This window comes from Rhinolophus ferrumequinum, chromosome 8 (genome assembly GCF_004115265.2).
Source record: "Rhinolophus ferrumequinum isolate MPI-CBG mRhiFer1 chromosome 8, mRhiFer1_v1.p, whole genome shotgun sequence".
NCBI classification, from domain to species: domain Eukaryota; kingdom Metazoa; phylum Chordata; class Mammalia; order Chiroptera; family Rhinolophidae; genus Rhinolophus; species Rhinolophus ferrumequinum.
Genome location: NC_046291.1, coordinates 61,003,927 through 61,026,975, shown reverse-complemented (window position 1 = coordinate 61,026,975; position 23,049 = coordinate 61,003,927). Strand labels below are relative to the sequence as shown.

The 23,049-nt window shown below is 35.0% G+C and overlaps 1 protein-coding gene across 12 annotated transcripts in view; it reads left to right on the top strand.

The window, feature by feature from the left end:
• The first annotated feature begins 8,030 nt into the window (after nucleotides 1-8,030).
• SLC4A10 (solute carrier family 4 member 10) overlaps nucleotides 8,031-23,049 on the top strand; it is a 260,771-nt gene continuing 245,752 nt past the window's right edge. For 5 of the 12 annotated variants that reach the window (XM_033111856.1, XM_033111854.1, XM_033111848.1 and 2 more), the window contains exon 1: nucleotides 8,121-8,418. In XM_033111856.1, coding sequence (XP_032967747.1) covers nucleotides 8,371-8,418 — 48 coding nt within the window. In that variant the 5' untranslated portion in view covers nucleotides 8,121-8,370. Of the gene's footprint in view, nucleotides 8,419-23,049 lie in introns of all 12 variants that reach the window. The other 7 variants (XM_033111847.1, XM_033111846.1, XM_033111850.1 and 4 more) reach the window with 4 other exon arrangements.

The following is a 23,049-nucleotide window of genomic DNA, read 5'->3' as shown; positions in this document are numbered from 1 at the left end:
GGAAACTATCCACAACATAGGGCTACTGTGAAGGTTACATAAGGTCATGTAATAAAGTTGGCACATAGTAAGCCTTATGAAGATATTGCCCATCATTTTTTGGTAAAAAGTACAATAATAATGTGTTTGCTCTACTGTGTTTTCACTGAGTCTATATGATAGGATCTGTCATGCTGTATTGCCATCATTCTCATGTCTCTTCCCCTCTGGACTGAACTTTTAAGGACAGGGATCTGGCTCTAGTCGAGGGCCTAGCATAGTGGCTGGCACACAGGAGGCATTTGATACGTACATTTTTAAAGAACTAATGAACTTTTTTATCCTTAGAAAACAACAATTGGATAAATATTTTATTCTTTGACACTAAACCAGAATTCCTAGGAAATTGGTGAATTAGCATGTCTGTAGAAGAGATAGCAGATAGCATAGAGAAAGCATGCAGTGTTATTTGGCCAAAGAAAGACTTAAACCACCTGACTGGGGCATCAGCACTGGGATTTATCACCCCGACACAATAGCTATCACCCCACTTATTTTCTGTCAAGGCATCGGATCACATGCCTTCTGCTGTTTTTACTGAATGAACTCGAAGAAGCCTAAATATGAAGTGGCATCTGTGTGTATCATTGGTGATAGAAATACTTCATGTTTAACTTGACCAGTTTCATTCTTCTAAAAATTTCTGACAATAATATCAAGTTTCAGTTTGAATCTGGTGCTCTTATTTCTTCTTTGGGGAAATTAGAATTTGAGCAAACATTTCATCTGGCAACCTGGACAAATTAGAGATCAGTTATGGCATGATGCAGGAAGTAAGTGCTTTGGAGGCAGCCTGGGTTGGAATTCTGACTCTGCTGCTTAGTAGCAGTGTGAATTTCAACACGTTATTTAACTTCTCTCAGCTTCAGATATCGCCTATGTAAATAGAAGTCAAATGCATGCATCTCAGAGTTGATATGAGGAGTACATTAAGTAATTATGTAAAATACTTAGCACAGTACCAGACATGTAGTAAACACTAAATAAATGGTAGGTTTTTGTTTTTAAACAATCGATATCATGTTAGTTCATTTAAGATACATCCTAATATAGTGCTTCGTAGTGTATGCTAAAAATTATAGATACTTAAGCGACTCATTTTTCTCTTAAGAAAGATAAGGGCTATAGTTAAAGTAACAAAGTATGGAAATCAAACATGGAATAGGTGATGCACAGACCACCTGTATCAGAATACCTTGTTAGAAATACAGGTTCCTAGTCCTCAACTCAATTTACTGGATTAGAATCTTTGAGATAAGGTCTAGGAATCAAATATGAGTATTTTCAGAAGCACCCAAGGTTATTCTGGTGTAAATTGCTCATGGATAAAGTTTAAGAAATACTTATCTACAAGGTATGTGTTTTCTTGAGAATTGTTAACTGATTTAAATATCTCATTCTTACGTGAAGTTACTTATATTGAATTTACTTAGCCTCTAATGTTCACAATGTAGTAAAGGGGGAACTTCTTAATTTGTGAGTATTTGAAGTTATAGCATCTGTATTTTCTAGGTGAGATTTCAAGGTCATAAGAATTGCATTAACATTTCTATTAACTCTTTCTTCAATCTTATTAAAAAGCATGTTTCTGATTATAGTTTAATGTCCAATTTTAAATACTATTTGCAACAAATTCACGTATTTAGTTTCTTTGCCTGTGTTAATTATTTAATCTTGATTTAGAGACTGCCAACTTTGAACACCAAAACAAAAGCAAAAAAACAAAACAAAAAACAGAAAAACAACGAAAACAAACACAAACCCAGCAACAAACTCCAACCTATCTTTGTTCTTGAATTCTGCACTGAGTGACAGTTGGTATTTACATGTATGCAAAGTGAATATAGTAATGCTGTGTATGATTTGTCTACTAGTAATGTTCTCCTTCTTTTTCTTTTTTTAATATGGCAAACCCTTCCATATGCTTCAGAGTTTATCTCAGATATCCTCTCCTTTGGGAAGTCTTCTCTGATCTCTCGGTCTCCACCTCTCTGGATTAGGTGTCCTTTCTATTTCTTTCATATATCTGTCACACTGTTCATGGAAATGTCTGTCTCCCTTCCAGAATGTGAGCTCCTTGGGGGTAGGGACTTTGGATTGCTAGTGTCTAGCACAATTTTGGGCCTGGAGGAGGTATTTAGTAAATGTCTGTTAAATGAGTCAATCAATTTTTATGTATCTCTTTGGATTTATGAGATGATTGTGTTCTTGAAAAGCAGCATTAAATTTAAAAATACCTAAATCAAAATTGATTTTCTTACCAGAAATAAAAGAGCAATTTTCAGTTCAGTTTTGCCTTATTTTATTAATATTGAAGTACAATAATCTTTTAAAAATCTTAATCAAGTTTTTCCTTCTACATTTACTTACCTGCCTTATATTTCTTCGCTTGGTCATTGGCATTTAATGCCTCAGGAATGAGAGATGCAGTAGAAAAGCCAGCTTTAAGTTTCCAAAGCCTAAACCCAGGTGGACGCAGTTTTTAAATTACAGTATTGTAAGAAAAGATGAAATGCTAGGCTGTGTGTAGCAAAAGGTTCTCTGGAATGGAGGAGGGGAAGAACTGGAAAGGAGCAAGAGCTTTAGTGGCCAATATGCATCTTTGAGAAAGGGCCATGTGCTCTTTCTCCATTAGTTGAGCCCTGGTTTGGGGGTGGGGGAAAGAAAATAACAGATAATTCAGATGGGTTTATAGAATTTGAAAGTAGGAATAATTTGTGTCCCATTCCCAGGTAGGGGCTTTGAAAGTTTCCCCTCATTCCTGATGCAATATGGGGATAGCTATATTTTTGTAGTAATAAACGATCAAATTTAAGAGGTTATTTGAATATGTTTTTCCTAATCAGGACTTCCATTTCATATTTATAACAGACAATTCCATTGCTTTAAAATATGACTGAAATAAGAAATAGAAAGTAATTGACATCTCATGTCCCAACTTTTCAAAAGAAGTCTATAAATAAAACCTGCCGAAATGTTAACAGTGATTATTTCTGGGTGGTGGGATTATGAATGTCATTTTTTTTATACTGCTCTGAATTGTGGAAAATTTCCAGAATGGAATGGCTTTTTCACCTTGGTTTGCCTGTGTGAACATTACTCATCCTTCCCCTTCCGCCTTAGTTGGTAGCGTATCCTTACTTGATGCTCCTTTAATATTCAGTACCTCTCATTCTCTTATCACCACAGGGCATTGAAATAGTCATCTCTTCTCTTTTCTAAACAGGGAACATATATTATCTTTATACCACCATAGAGCACAAAATACATGCTTATGAATATTTTTATTGAATTGACTAATAAAAAATTCACCAAAAATTATTTTATTGTTTTCCCAAATTGCTGGTTCAGATAGCATTTTCTCTGTTAAAAGAAAGCTGCTTATAAGTAAGTAATGTGGAAAGACATATGAATTATGGAACTGAAAATGACAGTAAAATTAGAACACAAATTCAAGTTCTTAGGTAATGTAAGACCATGTATAAGATATATCTGAACAACATGTATAACATGTATCTGAACTCTCCATTCACTGATGGTTTGGCTGCTTGGGATGAAGCTGAGAAATTGCTATAAGGAAGAGTTTTGGTTTTTTTCCTCCCTTTTTTCCTATATGATGTTTGTCATCTTTCTTTGACAGTGTAAACTCAACAGCAAACGCTGAGAGATTTTTTTTTTGTTTGTCATCATTTGAGAATGTAAAGTAAAATTAACACATGGCACTGTGGGTAATTGTTATTTTAGTGTAATTCTTCATAAATTGGTATAGAAAAAGGACAAGTTAAGGATTATTTCGCTACAAGGTTAACTCTGTAATAAGTGTGATATTGATTATTTTCAAGTTAGGAGTAGAAATGATACATTCAGGACCATTTAACAAAGATGGTGATAATTAGGCCTAAAGGCTGATAATTGGAGAAGTAATAAATTGAGGCATGCATATACTTCTTATTTACATAACAAGTAAAGGAAAATTAGATTTATTTATATACATACTTATTTATTTACAAAAGAAATACCCTAAGGATTTTAAATCTCTACAGAGTAAGGGTGAGAAAATGCTATTAAAAGTTAATCACTTTGTCTTCTGGTTTACCTTTATTTTTTTGCACATATTTTTACCTATGCCCTTGTCAAATGATATTTTTATACTATGACCTCTTTGAGTGCAGGGTTCATGTCTTGTTTGTTTTTGTATAGTTACTAGCACATGGTAGGTACTCAAATGATTATGGAATTGACTTAAATTGTGTTAAGATACTGCCATCTACTACTCAATCTAGAGTATAGGTCTTATATGGGTTTCTCTGTCTGGGGTAAATTGGGGCAAAGAGTGAAAATCAAGTCTTTGGGTTTTTCAATCCCGAAGATTGGGAATCATGAACTAAGAGAAGTGGGACTTGAGGGTCTCTTAATCTGGACTTTTACCCAACATTGGAATGGGCTTCCTAATTACTTATTTCAAATAATCCTCTTCTGATCATTGATGGCTAGAATCATGCTTATCAGGTTGGTGGCCAAGAGCGTCTGTAAAAAGGAATAATGTTTGCCACTTTTAAACTCTAGTATTCTACAATGAGGTTTCCTATTGTATGCCAGGTATGGCAGTGGGTATTCTTACCCTTTTTCTTTGTGGTCAAATGTCATCATTTTTTAAGCTGTCAGGAAGAGCACTTTTGGTATTTCTTGAGTTTGCCAAATTCACTTAAACACTTTTGGGTTAATAAACCTGCCAAATCCACATAATATGCTTTAAGTTGTTCAGAACATTTGTATAGGTCCCAAAGGATAGAAGTACAAAGGGATAACATGTAAGTAAATGATATAAACTGTGTATGATACATTTACACATGTGAAAAATAGTCGTTTTTAAAAAATGTTTATCTTGAGCTAGTAATATGGTCACCAACGTAGTATTAACGTTCAGAATATATTTCTTGTTGCCTACCTAAAGTTCAGTTCTTTTATACTAAAAAGAGTCAAAGCAAAGGACTTTGAGATCTTAGCCAGAAAGCCAACACTACCAGGACTGAAAAGAGTTGTCTTGAAATATTAGTGTTGACAATAACCTTCAGAATCCAGTGTCTTCTTCAAATACAATTAATATTAGATGGTCTCTTCCCTAAGATAAACACTGTATTATTGTGCGCATCTTAACCCCCGGGGCTTAAAATAGCAAAAGGAGGTAGGAACTGAAAAGACATTGGATCCATGCTGACTTGCATCCTTGGGGGATTAGTAAAAATTGAGGTCAGCAAGAGTCCCAGGATGTAGGACAGATTAAGGAAGGAAGCTCACCATGGTGGCCGTGTTACTTTCCTACTGGCCTCAACATGGGGAGTTGGGGAGGAAGGTGGCTCTTCTGTCAGTGCTTTCTATAATTCTTCTCTGTCTGTATGGTTGGCTTGTGGCCGATCACTACTTGTATTCATTCTTCAGAGAGGAAAATTCCACTGTAATATTGCTGGGTATCACAGGAAATACAATCAGCAGCACAGTGTCTCACACACAGTAGGACTGACTGAATGAAATCAGACTATTGTCTCATTCCACTGGGGCGTTGGAAAATTTAGTTCCTTGAACAGATTCGGTATTTTAATACTTAATGTGATGTTTGAAATTATGGCTGTCAAATTGTACTACTGAAACCTCATTGGATTTCTAAATAACAGCAGGCTAAATAGGAACCCATTTTTAACCATTTAGCATTTAGGTTGGTGCAAAAGGAATTGCGGCTTAAGAGGTTAAACATAATTGCAAAAACTGCAATTACGTTTGCACCAACTTAATATCAAGGAAACTTGACTGTAGTGAGAAGAGGTTTGGACTTGGAGAAATATGTTATCTGGAAAGCATTTCCCAAAAAGCATATCCTTAGCCCCTAGCCTCCACCAATGATATATCAGAATCTCCAAGACAGACATATATAGTTGAACAAAAAGCTGCTCATACAATTTGAATTTCCTCTTCCCTAGCTTCTGTTCTCTTCACCTCCAGAGTTTGAAAATCAGTGGAGAAGTTGATCCCCAAGGGCCCAACTTGGGGATCTATGGTTTTGTTGGTAAAATTCTATGGTTTTTGTTGGTAAAAATTCCCCTACATGGTGATGCTTTTGTTCCTAGCAGTTATTATCTATAGTTGTCTTCTTCACTGGGACTTGTTTCGTGTGTGGATGTATGCTTATATTTTCTCAGGTTATGGGCCTTAATTCTAAGATTTTAGAGGTGTAAGATAGAGATAGTGAGTTAAATGAGGATCACTTTCTCTTTTTTCGCTTTATTATTATTATTTTTGGCTAGGCTAGCATTCAACATCTTAGATTAAACAAATTTAGAGATATGGGCTTTCTTGATCTTCACAAGTTGAACGTCTGCTATTGAAACTCTGGCTAAGTTCTATTACAGTGGTAGAAATATTAGCTCTAGCATATACTGTGTTTCTCTGAAAATAAGACCTAGCCGGACAATCAGTTCTAATGGGTCTTTTGGAGCAAAAATTAATATAAGACCCTGTATTATATTATATTATACTATATTATATTATATTATGTTATACTCGGTCTTATATTATAGTAAAATAAGACTGGGTCTTATATTAATTTTTGCTCCAAAAGATGCATTAGAGCTGATTGTCCGGCTAGGTCTTATTTTCGGGGAAACACGGTAGTAAGCACTCAAGAAATGGTTGTTCCAGCAAAGCACCTATATGGCTTAATAATACATATTGTAGGAAAATATTGATAAAAAGTAATTTAAAAATACTGTCTTATTTTTGACTCTTGGAATAAAGAGTCAGACTGTTTCCTAGTTATAGTTCCTAGTTATAGTTCAATTCTTTTTGAACAAATATAAACTGGGTGGCTTAGAATTTCCTAAAGAGATAAAAATAATCTTTCTGAAGAGAAGTTATCATTTTTAATCCTACCAAGTTGTTTGTGATGAGCTATTAATGGTCATTTGAATGGGAAGGGAGCTTTTATTTCATTCATCCGTCCATGGTAGAATGTCAGGTTGAGCCCTAAATTAGTAAATTCCTTATCAGACATCTTGTTATTTAAGTCCTTGGAATCATCAAAATGTGCTATGCACAAAATTGCCCCTCAACTATGTTAATCATTATAGTTTAAAAACAAATGTTTTTGTATCATAAAACAATAGAAGTTTATTTTAAAGAATTGTATTGAGGAGGAAAACAGATTAAAGTTATCTATAATTCCACCTGTGATGAGCATTGTGGAAAATTTTGGCGTGTTGCTGAAAATAATTCAATATTAATTCCTCCTGATGAAAGGTTTTTAAAATCTGGTGAAAAATTTCTTGTTTAAGATAAACTATCCTAATAATTTTCAGTCATCCTCTTTCACTCCTCTCCATTTAAACCTCCATGCTCTTAGTCTGGTGTCCACATCAGACCGATCATCAATTCTAGGATAATAAGCGACTATTATCACTTACTTTTCCCTATGAAAAACCTGCTCTAGCTGACTCCTTTTCTTCCATGGATTAATTAGAGAATCCCGTATCTTTCTTTTGTTGAGATTTTTAAGGCAAAAGGGTATATGCTTGGGTTACTCTTGTCAGATCCATTATCTTTTCTAAGTGCTTTAGTATTTTCAGTATTGCTACTATCAAAACACTTTCCTTTCTTTCCCTGTTATTTTTGTTGGAAATCATAGAAAAATGTATTTTATTTGTAATACTGTATGACTTACCTAAGCTTCTCACAATTAAAATATTGAAAGTATCTGTCCAATTCTTATTGAGTCAACAGTGACTCAAATGTCTGATTTCTTTTTAGTGCATAGTTCAGTCTCACTAAGACATAATTAATTTTGATGTCATCATATCTGTTTTTAAAGACCCCAGGTAGTCAGAGTAGGACAACTAGTAAACCGTATTAACGTCATCTTGTTTAATTATGTCTCCTATGAGAATTAAGTGAATTGCTTCAAAGTATCACAATCTGGCTGAGCTTGTTGGAGTCCACCTTGAACTAGTGTATATAAGAAGTTAGCATCTTAGGTGCGATTCTTAATGTCCATTAGACTTGTAGCATTGCAGGCTGTATTTTATACCAGTAGCCAGGTGTGGGCAGTGACACAGGGCTTAGGAAATCTCTCTTACCGGCCCAGGGATCCAAGGCATTCAGTGCAAAACCTGGCCAGCAGCCCGAGTGAGTAGGAGCCATGTGACTCTGGTGAGTTGGAGTGTGCAATTGCCTCCTGCTTCAGAGCTACCTGATCCGAATACTAAGCAGAGCGAGTGCCGGGCTGAGTGTAAGACACTGAAGACATTGCAGAGAAAGGTGCTTATTCCAGCGGCATTACAAAACATGGAGATTAAAGACCAGGGAGCCCAAATGGAGCCGCTGCTGCCTACGGTAAGAGACAATCTGTTGTCATGTAGATTTAACTGTGTTTGCTGCAAATCCTGTCAGGCAAGAGGTCTGCTAGCTAGATGGCAGCGAGTGTACTTTGGGGTGGTGGATAGCTCCCACGACATATGGACAGGGGTCTCCTCCCATCTCGGGTGAGTGAAATGCATAACGCAAAGCACATGATTTTTTCCCCCTTCTCAATATGGATGCACTAACGGTGATGAAATGGCTCATGTTTGCTGCTGTTTGAAGAGATGGCTAGGTTGTAGCAGCAGGGGCAGCTGTGTGTCTCTTCCCTGCCTGTTATTGCCTACTCTCTGTTTCTCAGGCTGTGAAGTGGTGTTTCAAGCCCCTGTAAAGAAGCCCCCTTTTTATCAAATTCCATCCGTGATAAATTTCCTCCTCATGCCTCATCCCCCTGACAGTGAGCTAAAGGGAATCTGCTGCTGTAACAGCTTTAGTGATTCAGTCTCTGCCGAAACCAGAGGAGAGGAGAACAGAAGGATTGTGTGCGTGTGTGCGTGCGTGCATGTTTTCTGTCAATCTCTCTCAAAGGGAAATGTGTCATGGTTCACATACAAAGAAGGTATGAATTTTTGGTGATAGGCACACAATTCAGATTTGCATACCTGAAAGGTTCCTGAATTGTCTTTGGAAATAGCCTGTTTATCTCTGGGTCTTTCAGTGGCTTCCCTAGATGTAATGCTTGGGTAAGTAGTTGATTTGTCTGTCCTCTCCACAAATCTCTCTGGCTGCTCACAGACTTTGTAGCCTTCAGGCAACATCTTCTTTCCTCCTGGAGCAGCTGATGTTGCTGTGTTCAAGGAAAAAACAAAACAAAACAAGCCAACGGTATTTTCTTGACGCCACAGAGATGCCAAATGCAAGCTAGCTTCCAGCCATCTATCAACGCTATCACAGCTCAGAATAGCAGAAATCTCCTCCCTGCACCAAACCAGGCGAGGGGCTGTTCTCAGCTGTGCTACTCAGGTTGGTGACCCACCTAACAGACGAGGGACTGGAGGAAAGCTGTCCATTTCTGCGTCCATTCCTAGGTTTTGAATATATCTTTACATCAGATAATACCTCATGGGGAGTGGGCAAATTCTGGGCCACTGTATTTTTTAGGGCCTTACCTATCCAGCCGGCTTAAAATCTGTAAAAGATTCCAGTTTGCATCCCGGAATCCGCTGAGGCTACTGAGCATGCCCAATTCTCCTTAGGACGCCAGGTTTAGGGAGAGAGGGAGCAGGGAGATGGGAAGAATGCAGAAGTCACCACCAAGAATGGAGCCTAAATAAAAGGCAGGGACAGTGTCAGAAAGGGAGAAAAAAGGAAAGCATGCCAATTAGCCTGTCTGCTTAAAAGTGGAGACATTTCTTTGCCGATGAGAGTGGAGTTATTTTTACAAAATGAAAGAAAAAGGCTTATCTGCCTTCCCAAACTTGGATACATAAATTAGGCTACTATGGGTAGTCAGAATAAAGGGTGTCAAGTTGTCAGAACTATTGTTCCCTGGATGAGAGAGAAGAACGATACACAAGAATTGGGGAATGGAGATTTAAGGAAGGTTAAGGCATAGGGAAAAATCATTTTAGGGGAGGGGGTTGGAAGTTGTCCTAGAAAAGCAGTCTGAAGTCACTTTGATAATGGCGTTTGAGTTGTCATTTGTGGGGAACAATTAAAGGGTTTAGGAGCAAATGAAGACTACCTGGAGGAATTTAGAAGAGGATGACATTCCTCAGCTAGATGGGCAATCAGTTTGTGGCTTATAAGGGCAGATAAAATACAAGTTTGACTAGAAAAGAAAGTCTACAGTAAGCTGATGGAAATTTTTAGAGTCAGAAGTTTGCATTTTATGTGGATAATGGTTAGTACAGAATAGTTACATAGTTTAATGGCAAGAAAGGATCATGTTAGCAGTTCATTATAAGAAAAATAAGCCTGAGAGCCTAGAAAGGATGCTGAATTATTGGCCTACTTTTATATTTGGATAATATTTTCAAGTTCCTCAATTGCTTTTATGGTTTTTATTTTAGTTCTGAAACAATCATGTTAATTAAAGCAGATTTCATTATCTTAATTTAAAGATGAGAATTTGTGGCACAGGAAGTTTGAATAACATGTCTGAGGTTACATAGTGATGAAGCCAGGACTGGAATATAGGTCTTCTAAAAGTAGTTCAGAAAAAAAAAAAAATGCAGTAGTTTTTTTTATATTACATTATTAACCAGGCTTATCATAATCAGGTCCTAGACTGGAGTTTTATGCTTGGAAGAGAAAGGAAGAAATAGCTTCAGGTTCTGTTTTAGAAAATTAATCAGATGACTTTGCAAATAATTATATGAGAGGCAATATTTAAAAAGAGTCTAGTAGTTCCCAGCACTTTTCTTTACATGTTGTCTGATTGTGGGAAAGTGATAAGCCTTAGTTTCTTCAGTTGAAAAATAGAAAGGCAATGGTATACCTCTTGGGTTTTATAATGAGTAACTGAAATAACTTATGCCAATTACCTGACATTTAGTAGTAAGAGCTCAATAAAAGTTAGCTGCTATTATCATTATTAATGGAAATATAGTTATTGAGATTAATTCTAGGTGTCAGGTCTTCATGTCAGTACTATCTACTAAGAAAGAAAAGTGGGGAAATGGACCCTGTAAAACACTGTATAGTGGAGGTGCACTGTATAGTGGGGTTTTTAGTTATAGCTATGAAAACATAGCAGTATGGTGGGAAAGTTCATGAGAAAGGCACTAAAAACCAGGATTAAATGTGGCACAGAAGCAATCAGAGGTAGGTAGAGAAGGAAGAGAGAAAGAAAAATCAAAAGATAGGCAAGTATGCCAAATAAGTGTAATTCTGATTCAAGAGAAAGGGAGGAAAAGATTGTTTTTAAACCTCCAAGGTTTATTTTCATTTAGTATATATAAAGTACATACTAAGGGTATGTGTATAGGAAACCCTGACATGTTTCCCTTTTACTCAGTCCTTTTTAGAATTGATGATTTTTTTATTTTTTATTTTTCTACTGGAGAAGGCATTGCTGCATTTTGTAGTCGTCACTCTAAGAGTTAGGATGTTCAATTCTTCTAGGCCCGCAGTACAGTCTGGCTTTGATAGCACCTGGCTGTTATGTGTGAAGATATTAGAACAAACCATATTCAAAAGAATTGTTCATTTATAAAGTGCCTACTACTGGCCAAACATGTTCTTCATGCTGGGGATACAGCTAAGAACAAGATGGACAAAAACCCTGTCCATATGGGTCTCACAATGCAGCTAGTTCAGCGATAGGGGCTCAATTTAACTTTTTGAGAGACTACTGTTTTCTCCTCAAATATTTAATCGCTGTTATAAGCTCTTTGAGATGGGGATATATGGGGACTATAGGTAATAGTAATGATGGTGACACCACTTTAGTAATGATGGAATTAATCATCTAAAAGTGTGAAGCCAGGAACTTAGGGTATTGACTATGACTTCAAATTTTTCCATTGACATTCAGTGTTGAATTTGCTTCTAGGAGTAACTTGACAATCTTTAAATTACCAGGCCATGGAAGAGGCTTCTCAGAGAATATTTTTATAACAAATATTTCTATCTCATGCCATTTAATCTTGGGTGATATGTAGTGGGTCCATATTGGATCTCTTCTAAAATTCTGACGTCCTGAAAGGAATTTATTTTAAATTGAACTTACTTATGAAACTTACTTATGAACTTACTTATGAAACTGCGCTGAGGTATGGAACTAGGGTAAAGATCACTTTTTTTTTTATATTAGTTTCAGGTATACAAAACAATGTAATAGTTAGACATTTGCACCCTTCAGAAAGTGATAAACCCCTTCCCCAATCTGCTACCCCTCTCACGTCATATATAGCTGTTACAGTTCCACTGACTCTATTCCCTATGCTGTACTCCACATTCTGTGACATATATATATATATATATATATGTATATATATATATATATATATATATATATATAAAATTATAGTTGACATTCAATATTGTTCTGCTTCAGCTTCAGGTGTACAGCACAGTGGTCAGGCATCTACACAGCTCATGAAGTGGTCTCCCTAAAAGATCACTTTTTAAAGATAATTTGTAGTATAGGATAGATGGTAGAATTTAGCACCTTTTAAAATGCTAATTTTCCAGATTTCCAAATGGCTCAGTTTATTGAATTGTTTTATTTGTGAAAAAAAAGTTATGAAAAATCTACGTTATTAAATCAGGGAAAGGAAAATGGAAGTAAAATGTCAAAGTAGCAAAAAGATAAGATAGGTTGGCTAAGTAATATTGGTATTTCTATTTTATTTGAATTGTAATTTAGATGATAGTATGAATTCAAAGAAAACATACTCACTACATATGGTAATACATAGGAAGCAAAAGGCACTATAAGAAATCAATTTTCATTTCCACTTTCATCACATGAATAGTTACTCTACAATGGTGAGTGACTGTAGAAATAAAATATATGGATAGGATGCTAAAGTTGGTAATGAGGGTAGAACCTAAAGCCTCCAGTATTAGGTTTATGACAAAAATTTTGAGGTCACATGTGGAAGTGGGATAGTTTATGATAGAGGGTTAGAAAATAATGTGGGGCGAGGTCTAGAACACAAATAGAGTCAGAGAGCATGGTCAGAAAAATAATCACGCGTCCAGTGGATCATTTCTTTCTAACTTTGGAATGACAGTTGCTTCAGAAGTCAAACTGGTCATAGATCAACTACAATGCATTGCAAGATGCCTCAAGTGGATGGAGAAATGTAGGTACCACTCTCAACCCTTCTGTGTGGAGAAACTTCCACTCTTCCCTTCTCATGCCTCATAGGATACATGACACTTGATTATTTGGCTTTCTGTGAAGATACCACTTTCAATCTATATAGTAAATATTTGTTGTTTTATTTATTTCTAGATAAATTAAATGTAAATTAAAGTTCTAAGATGTTCTCCCACTTAAAAGAATTGTCTCAGATACTCCTTGGTGTGCTGTTCTTATTTAGAAAATGCATCTGTTTTGTGGAATCATGTATGTTTTGCTCACAGTAGAACTGTATAGATCAATTGGAGACTAGATTTTAGACTTTTTTATTTTTTATTAAAAATTTCTTTTTTTTATTGGGGAATACTGTGTTTCTCCAGGGTCCATCAGCTCCAAGTCGTTGTCCTTCAATCTAGTTATGGAGGGTGCAGCTCAGCTCCAAGTCCAGTCGCCGTTTTCAATCTTTAGTTACAGGGGGCACAACCCACCATCCCATGCTGGAATTGAACCGGCAACCTTGTTGTTGAGAGCTCGCGCTCTAACCAGCTGAGCCATCCGGCTGTCCCTAGATTTTTTAATTTACAGATGATGAAGCTGGACACCAAAGAGGTGAGGTGTGTTTAAGGGCATGCTGTTTATACTAGTTAATGACAGAGCTCGGCCTAGAGTCCAAATCTCTTGATTCCTAGTTCATCCTTCTTTCTGCTATTGTATAGTCCCTATTCTACCATGAACAGCTGGGTGCCAAAATGGTGATGATAATTAGGTAATCTTTGTGAAGTAATAGTAGATATGGTCTCAGGCTCGTGCTAAACAAAAATGTCTCTAGTCTTCATGATAATCCTGAATGGTTGTTAATGTTATCCAGCCTTACAGATAAGAAACTGAGACTCAAGGTTGAATAAGTTATCTAGATTCACAGAGCTAATACATATGGAGCTAGGGTTTGAAAATATTGTTTCTAATTGGCTCGCTCTTTTTTTTTAAACTTTCTTTTTTTATTAGTTTCAGGTGCACAAAACAATGTACTAGTTAGACATTTATCATTTATATTCCTCACACAGTGACAACGCCCCTCCCTGGCTCGCTCTTTTTAATTAAAGTCAATTAAAAAATAAAAAGGATTCCCTGGTGTATTGACAAAATTTTCCTTCAGATATTGCTTTTGCCTCTATTTTTTTATCACTCAATTTTAGTTACTATCCCCCAGGTCAGACAGTTGGGATTCTGACATTTGCTGCACCAAGAACTACTTACAAAATAACTGTCTCTTCTTCAGCTCTTTTATTTAACAATCAAATGAATTTGAATAAGTTGTATCACCTTCACTGGGATCAATTCTCCAAACATTAAGTCTAAAAATGTAACAATTATACACTACTTCTTAATATTTAAAAAAATAAATAAATAAAAAGGAATCTGATAGTAAAATGGGCTTTCACATCTGCCTGTTCAACAATCAAAGTACTATGATACAAGGTGCTATAGGCATTGCAGGCCACATATTTCATGATTCCATTCATATGAAACGTCCAGAATAGGCAAATCCTTAGAGACTAAAGTAAATTAGTGGTTGCCAGAACCTGGGGCATAAGGGAGACTGCTAGTAGCTATAGAGTTTCTTTTTGGAGTGATGGCAGTGTTATGGAATTAGATAGTGGTGATGGTTGTACAACATTGCGAATATACTAAAAACAATTGAATTGTATGCTACAAAATGATGAATTAAATAAAAACATTGCAAAAAAGTTATCGTTTAATTGTTATCATTAACAGGTAGAAAGTTGAGGATTCAAACAATCCTTATGTCAATCATATTTATATGAATCAAGAAAAGGGAAAATAAAATATTCATGAAAATTAAAAATAACTTCACACACACAACTCTCAGTCTCTACCACAAAATTAATTTTCTTTGTAAAGATAATGCTGAGGTTGGTCAAGGTTTTAGCAAACTATTTGCAGAGTTTTGGAATATGTCTTCAAAGCTGAGTTGAGAATACGTGGCATATAATATATATAAGAGAAGAAGGGAACTATTTAACTAGGTTCAAATTTTTATTTCTACTCCAAATCATCTTTCTGGATTTTTTCTTTCATACACTTTAAAGTTTAACATAAGGAACATCAAGCAACAAAATTTCTGAAAAGCTACTTAAAAAAAAAAATTAAACCTCATTTTGTGTTTACAACGTTATTTTAAGGTCATTATTGGTCTAGCCTCATAAAGTTTTATGTTACTGTATGGTAAGTCAAACTCCAAAGAAAATATGAATTAAACATTTTATGTTGATTATTATGGTATGTTTCTTCTAAGATCTTATACTTCTTAAGGAGATGTTTTACGTATAATATATCCATGCTTAATACATACATACATATGTAAGTTACATATCGTAAATTTCTCCCATTGTAAGTATACAAGTCAGTGATTTTCAGTACATTTACAGTGCTGTGCAACCATCACTACAATCTGCTTTAGAACATTTCATTGCCCTAAAAAGTTTTGTCGAGCCTATTTAACACACACTTCCGGCCCTAAGCAACAATTGATCTACTCTCTACTGATTTGCTTTTTGTCTCTGTAAATTTGCCTTTTCTGGAATTCATATAAATGGAGTTATACAACAGGCAGTCTTTTGTACCTGGCTTCTTTCATTTAAGTGAAATGTTTTTAAGTCCATCCATGTTGTGGTGTGTATCAGAATTTTGTTCCTTTTTATTAGTGGAAAGTATTACATTGCATGGTGTCTGACATTTTGTTTATTGATACTTTATGGTCATTTATGTAGTTTCTAACTTTTAGCTTTTACAGCTAATGCTACTAAAATTTTTCATGTATGTGTCTCCATGTGTACACACATTTACATTTTTCTTGGGTAGAGTCCTGAGGGGAATTGCTGGATCATGTAGTAAGTTTATATTTAATGTTTAAAGAAATTGCCAGACTCTTTTTCAATGATGTCGTGCCATTTTACATGTATCAACTGTACAATTAATATAAGGGTTTTGGTTTTGCCACATTTTTGCCAACAGTAAGTACTGTCTTTTTTTGAATAGCTATTCTAAAGAGCTTGAAGTGATATGCTTTTTGATTTTGATTTGCATTTTCATAATGACTAATTATCTTAGTCCATTTGGATTGGTGTAACAAAATATTATAGAACGGGTGGTTTATTAACAACAGAAATTTTTTCACACAGTTCTGGAAGCTAGGAAGTCTAAGATCAAGGAGTGGGAGATTTGGTATCTGGTACTAGACCCTTCCTGGTTCATAGATGGCCATCTTTCAACAATGTTCTCATTCTCACGTGGCTGCCAGGCAAAGGAGTTCTCTGGGGTCTCTTTTATATGGGTACTAATGACTTATAAAAGGCTTAATCACCTCCCAAACACCCACCATTTAATATCATCACATTGAGGATTAGGTTTTAACATAAGAATTTGTTAAATTACATTCAGTCTATAGCACTAATGATATTCAACATCTTTTTATGTGCTTATTAGCCATTTGTATATCTTTGATGAAATGTCTATGAAAATCTTTTGCCCATTTTTCAAATTGGTTATTTGTTTTCTTCTTGTAAGAATTTTTAAAAATGTATTTTGGACACAAATTCCTTGTCAGAAATATGATTTTGTGAATACGTTCACACTGTCTGCCCCCGTCTTTTAATTTTTTTAATGGTGACTTTTGAAATATGAAAGTTTTTGGGGTGGCTGGATGGCTCAGTTGGTTAGAGCGTGAACTCTGAACAACAGGGTTGCTGGTTCGATTCCCACATGGGTCAGTGAGCTGCGCCCTCCACAACTAGACTGAAGGCAAGGAGCTGCCTCTGAACTGCCTGGTGGGGCAACTGGGTGGCTCAGTTGGTTAGAATGCGAGCTCTCAACAACAAGGTTGCTGTCAATTCCCGCAAGGGGTGGTGGGCTGCGCCCCCTGCAACGAAAGGTTAAAAATGACAACTGGACTTGGAGCTGAGCTGCGTCCTCCACAACTATTGAAGTCCAACAACTTGGAACTTGGAGCTGATGGGCCTTGGAGAAACACGCTGTTCACCAATGTTCCCCAATAAAAAATTAAAAAAAGAAATATGAAACTTTTTAATTTTGAGGAGGTACAGTTTATCAAAATTTTTTTATTATTGAATATGCTTTTGGTATTGAATCTAAGAACTCTGCCTAGACCAAGGTCACAAAGACTTTTTCCTATTTTTTTTTCTAGAAGTTTTATAGTCAGCTTTCATGTGTAGATCAATGATCTATTTTGAGTTAATTTTTGTATGTGGGGCGAGATAAGAGTCTAAGTTTTTTTTTCCATACAGATACCCAATTGACCTAGCATCATTTTTTTGTTGAAAAGACCACCTTTCTCTATTGAATTTTCTTGGCAGCTTTGTTGAAATTTAATTGACTATAAGTATAAGGTTGTTTTTTCTGGGCTCTGAATTTTGTTCTGTTGATTTATTGCATATAATTACCCTAATACCACACTGTCTTGATTATTGAGGCTATATAGTAAAATTTCAAATCAATAGTATAAACCTTTCAACTTTGTTATTCTTTTTAAAAATTGTTTTGGCTGTTCGAGGTTGTTTGCATTTCCATATAAATTTTAAGATCTGCTTATTCATTTCTACAAAAAGCCTGTAAGGATTTTGATAGAGAATGTTTTGAACTTACAGATCAATTTGGGGAGATTTGCCATTTGACAATATTGAGTCTTCCAAAACATGTATGTGAATTGTCTCTCCATCTTTTTAGATCTTTAGTTTCTTGTGGCAGTATTTTGTTATTTTATTTGTGTTAGTGAGGATTTCTATGCACTGTATAAAGGATTACATGAAAATTCCTCAAGTGCCATTTGTATAGAAGTTCCTATATTAAGCTTAGGCCCAATTCCAAATAGTTCAGGACTCCAAGAGACTTTTTTCTCAAAGGATGAAAATGGAGTTTAATATACTGACTCAGTGGGATAGAATGAGAATGTACTATAGCTATAGTCTTGATTTAGTGATAAAATCTTTGTATCAGTATTATCAAGACTTGCTTATTCATATTGAAAATTATGGTCTAAGAATCTAATAGGCATTTTTTTAAGAAGAATTTTCCCATTGCGTATTGAATGCGTTATGTTGCTGGATTGCCTCCAACATTTATTTGTACCCCTGCTTATCCTAAGAAGCAAAACTTATTTTAGAGAAGGCTATTGCCTCCTAATGGCTATCTTTTTCTTTTTGACTAATGAGGCTTTGATAACAAAGATGATGACCTAGTCAAATTCCAGAAAGCAAATGCCATAAAAAGTAGTTAGGTATATAACAACTACTGGATGGAATCAAAACAGCTCTGCTTATTTCCTTTCATTATTGTTAGATTCAGACTGCTTCTTTCATAAATGCAGCAGTAATTTTCTGTTGGTATTTAAGCTGCACTGGGAATAAGCCTATTCAAACTCTTCTGATCTGCTCAGAAATAGTAATGTTAAAAAATGGAAAAAACCTGTATGTAGTAATGTATAATATGTTACTTGACTACATCTCATGTAATTTGTGTTGACATTTCTAGTAGATAAAAAAATAGTATTTTTTTCCTCCTAAACAAAGGGATTATTAAAAGCCTTAAAATCAAGGACCACCTGCATCAGAATCTTCAGGAGGGCTTATCAAAAATGCAAGTTCCCGACCTTACTCAAGCTTATTGGCTTAGAATAGCAAAGAGGTGGTGCCAATAAAAAAGCAATTAAAGAACTATCTACGTGATTCTTATGTACCTCACCATAATGTTAACATCTTACATAGCCGTAGTTAATCATCAAACTAGGAAATTAACATTAGTACAATTCTATTAATTAAGCCACAGTATTAGGGTGTCATTAGTATTTCCATTAATATCCTTTTTTCTGTTCCAGGATCCCATTTTGTGTTTCGATATCATGTCTCTTTAATCATCTGCAATGTGAGTTAACTTAGTCTTCCCTTATCTTTCATGACCCTGACATTCTTGAAGTGTACAGGTTAGGTTTTTTCTTTTTTGTAGATTACCTTTCCATTTGTGTTTGTCTGAGGTTCTCATAATTATATTGAGTTTATGCATTTTTTTTTTTTTTTGGGTCAAGAATACCACTGAAGTGATGTTCTCTTCTCAGAGCATCACATGAGATAGATGGTTTTTTATTTCTGGGGATGTTAGCCAGGATTAGGGAGGTGTCTGCTGGGTTTTCCACTGTAAAGTTAAAAGTTTCCATTCTGTAATAATGAATATCTTGGGGGAGATACTTTGCGATTATGTAAATATCCTGCTTCTCCTCAAACTTTTGCCCACTAATTTTAGCATTCAGCAGTGAATATTTCCTGCTTATTACCTGTTTCCTGCTAGGTGTTTGCCTAATAGTGATTTTTCCATTTCTCTCTCTCTCTGTATCTCTCTCTCTCCCCTTTATTTTTGCATTTAGAAATTAGAATTTTTTGTAAAGAAGAGCTGTTACTTCTCCACTTGTTAACTTATTTACTCAATTGCTTGTGTCAGTATGGACTCGAAGATACTTATTTTTTTATATGGACCGTACTCCAGTACTCTCAGTATTTATTTTGTTGTCGTGTGATTTCATCGTTGGACATTAGGAGCTCCTTCAACTGTCTCTTGTCCTTCCAATACGCTCCCATTCGTTTTTGAGCATTTCCTTAGTATTTGGCTCTACAAGATTTCCCAGGATCGTCATGTATTTTCTATTCCTCAGCCCCGGAATCAGTCATTTTTTCAAGGAGCCACTAGGCTAATTTTTGAGGCTACTTACAAATATTGCCAAAATTCCTTCCAGAAAGATTGTATAATCAGTTTTTACTTCTACTAGAAGCTTCAGTGGTATTTAAAAACTTCAAGAATTGGCTTGAAACATTTTACTAACACTACCTTTTGTATTCCATTTACAACTTTGTTTGCTGTTAGTGCTGTTATATGTAGTAGTTTCTTTTCTTTAAAATGACAATTCAAAGGAAATGTTGAACTATTTATAAAATTCCCCAGTTTTAAACAAAACAGAAACAAACTCATAGATACAGAGAACATTTCGATGGTTGCCAGATAGATGGGAGGCTGAAGTGTAGGTGAAAAAGGGGAAGGGATTAAGAAGTACAAATTGGTTGTTACACAGTAATCGTGGGGATGTAGGGTATAGCATAGGAATATCATCAATAATATTGTAATAACTACGCGTGGTGTCAGATGGGTACTGGATTTATCAGAGTGATAGATGGGAGAGGGGTTGGGGGCAGGGTGAAAAAAACGTGAAGGAATTAAGAAGTACAAATTGGTAGTTACGAAGTAACTTTGTAGTTACAATTAGCAAGGTGTTACAGTGTTTTATCCTTTTCCTCAGCTTTACTGTTATTAGTCTATGATAGACTACATATAGACGCTCAGATTTCATTTTCTGTATGAAGGTGATTCTTACATATAGTACTTTCATCTTTATCACTCCTTAGAAGAGACTCATTCTTATTTGAACCATTCTGGACCTTTCATTTCATCATAACCATGTTGAGGAAGTACCTAAAGATTCTGACGGATGACAAACTTGACCAGAGTAAAATTTCTAGACCTTCCTATATGTTGTTACTTCAAAACATGATGATTTGGACCTAGCTTATAATTCTGATTTAGTAATTTTTTTATCTTTATGTGGTTTGAAAAAAATTAGTTCTTTAGAGCTGAAATTAGGATTAATCTATTTTAAATCAAATAATTTAGTAACAGTAATTGCTCTACATTTATTTTGGCAATGTAAGATAGTACTTTCTTTTTGTCTTTAACATAAATATCCATTACAATTGTTATTATAAAAGATAAATAATAACAAATCCTGACCATCAAGTCTTTTACCCTGATATTTGAAACTGTTTAGTTACTAGTGCCAGTCTAATAAAAGGAGTTGCACTCTCCAGTATTTCTGTACTGTAAGGTAATATAGTATTTTGTCAAATCTTTATGAGAACAAAAATGCAGAAATAGTAAACTTAATATTGACTTTGTCCATTAAAAAGTCCATGAAACTTACTTATAATTTAGGAAATGCTAACCATAATATATTCATTTAATACATACTGAGTCAGCGTTGAATACAGCTTTAAAAAGATCAACCTTTCGCAAAATTACTTTTGGGAGCTTGTAATTTCACTTGTTCCCTTTTATGATTTAAAAAACATTATTCCATTTCCTTCCAAATACTTAACCTTCACTATCTCTCTTAGCTATGAAATTCAGTATTCCTAGTCTTTAACATCTTATCTAAACTGATTTCTCCCACCTTTGGAGATAGTTGCATGGTCTGGCATCAGAAAAAAAAAAGAGGAATCTTTGATTCCCTAGGATACTGATATATCTCAAAGCAAAATATCTAGTTAGCTAAATAGACCAAATATTTTAGAATTCTATCACCTAACTTTTATGGGTACATTGAAACTTTTGACATTAGAATCAGTTTTTCTTGGAGTAATATACTTTCCTGATGTTTTTCTTGGTTCAGAAAAATACCTTGAAGAAGGAATGGAAAGGTTTCAAAGTTTATTTAATATCAGATTTCCCATGAAACAATAATTTGATGATTATGTTTCAATAATTTATATACATATTTCCATTTACTTAAAAAAAGTACTTGCATATTTAAAAAGCAGGAGGTAAGAGTGCTTGACAAGATGTTATTGAACAATTGAATATAAACATTAATATCTGAATGGTTCAGATGATTTGATGAATCTGAAATTTTGATTAATGTGTCTACCTTGATTACCTTTACGGTAGCCTTCCTGTTCAGTGAGAACAGAGGGGGAAAGAAGTAAATTTACTTTCTTTTAAGAAATGCATCAAGAATTCCCCCCACTTAAGAGATACAGTAAAATGTTCCAATCATGGCTTAAGGAGCATTTTGTACTGTTTTGATCATGATGTCTTTGTGTAGACGACCCATGCTAACGGGAGAGTAAGATCAGTACAAACAAATAAGGCTCAAAGAGAATTCAGATTATCTTTTTAGGTTAGTCATTTCAGTGTTCTGTGATCTTTTGTTTTCTTTTGTGACATGGATAGCCAGGTGCAGCCACAAGAGGAGACACAGGAGAAGCTGAGGTCCATCCCTGTCAACCATTCTTCAAAGAAAAGCACACAGGCAAACTAAACAAAAGACAATCTACTTACTGAAACATTTTGAGAACTTTTTGGACTACAGTTTGAAATGATAATAAGGTTAAAATAAGATAAGAACGGATGGATCTTAATCCGACGCTTTACAGTAAGTGATTAGGCATGAGAGAGTTAGAGACTATTTGATTTTTCAGAATTAATAATTTAATAATCAGAAGCAATTGAGGACATTATTCTACATGAAATAGCCAAATATAGAAGGACAAATGCTGCGTGATCTCACTTATATGTGGAATCTAAAATAGCCCAACTCATAGAAGCAGCTAGTAGAAGAGTGGTTGCCAGGGGTTGAAGAGAGGATGAAATAGGGAAGTGTTGGTCAAAGGGTACAGTTTCACTTGTGCAAAATAAGTTGTGTAGATCTAGTGTAAATTATATATATGTATATGTATACATATATACACATACACATATATATATACACATTTGTGTGTGTGTGTGTGTATATATATATGTATATATATATATATATATATATAAATAATAATGTGGGGACACATTAATTGTACACCTGAAACCGATGTAAGTTTACTAACAATTGTCACCCCAATAAACTTTAGTTTAAAGAAAAGTATATCAAGCCAAATTAGGTATGTGTCTTGACTAATATGATTATATGTGACACTGCAATTTAATGAGATAGAGAAAAATTATTA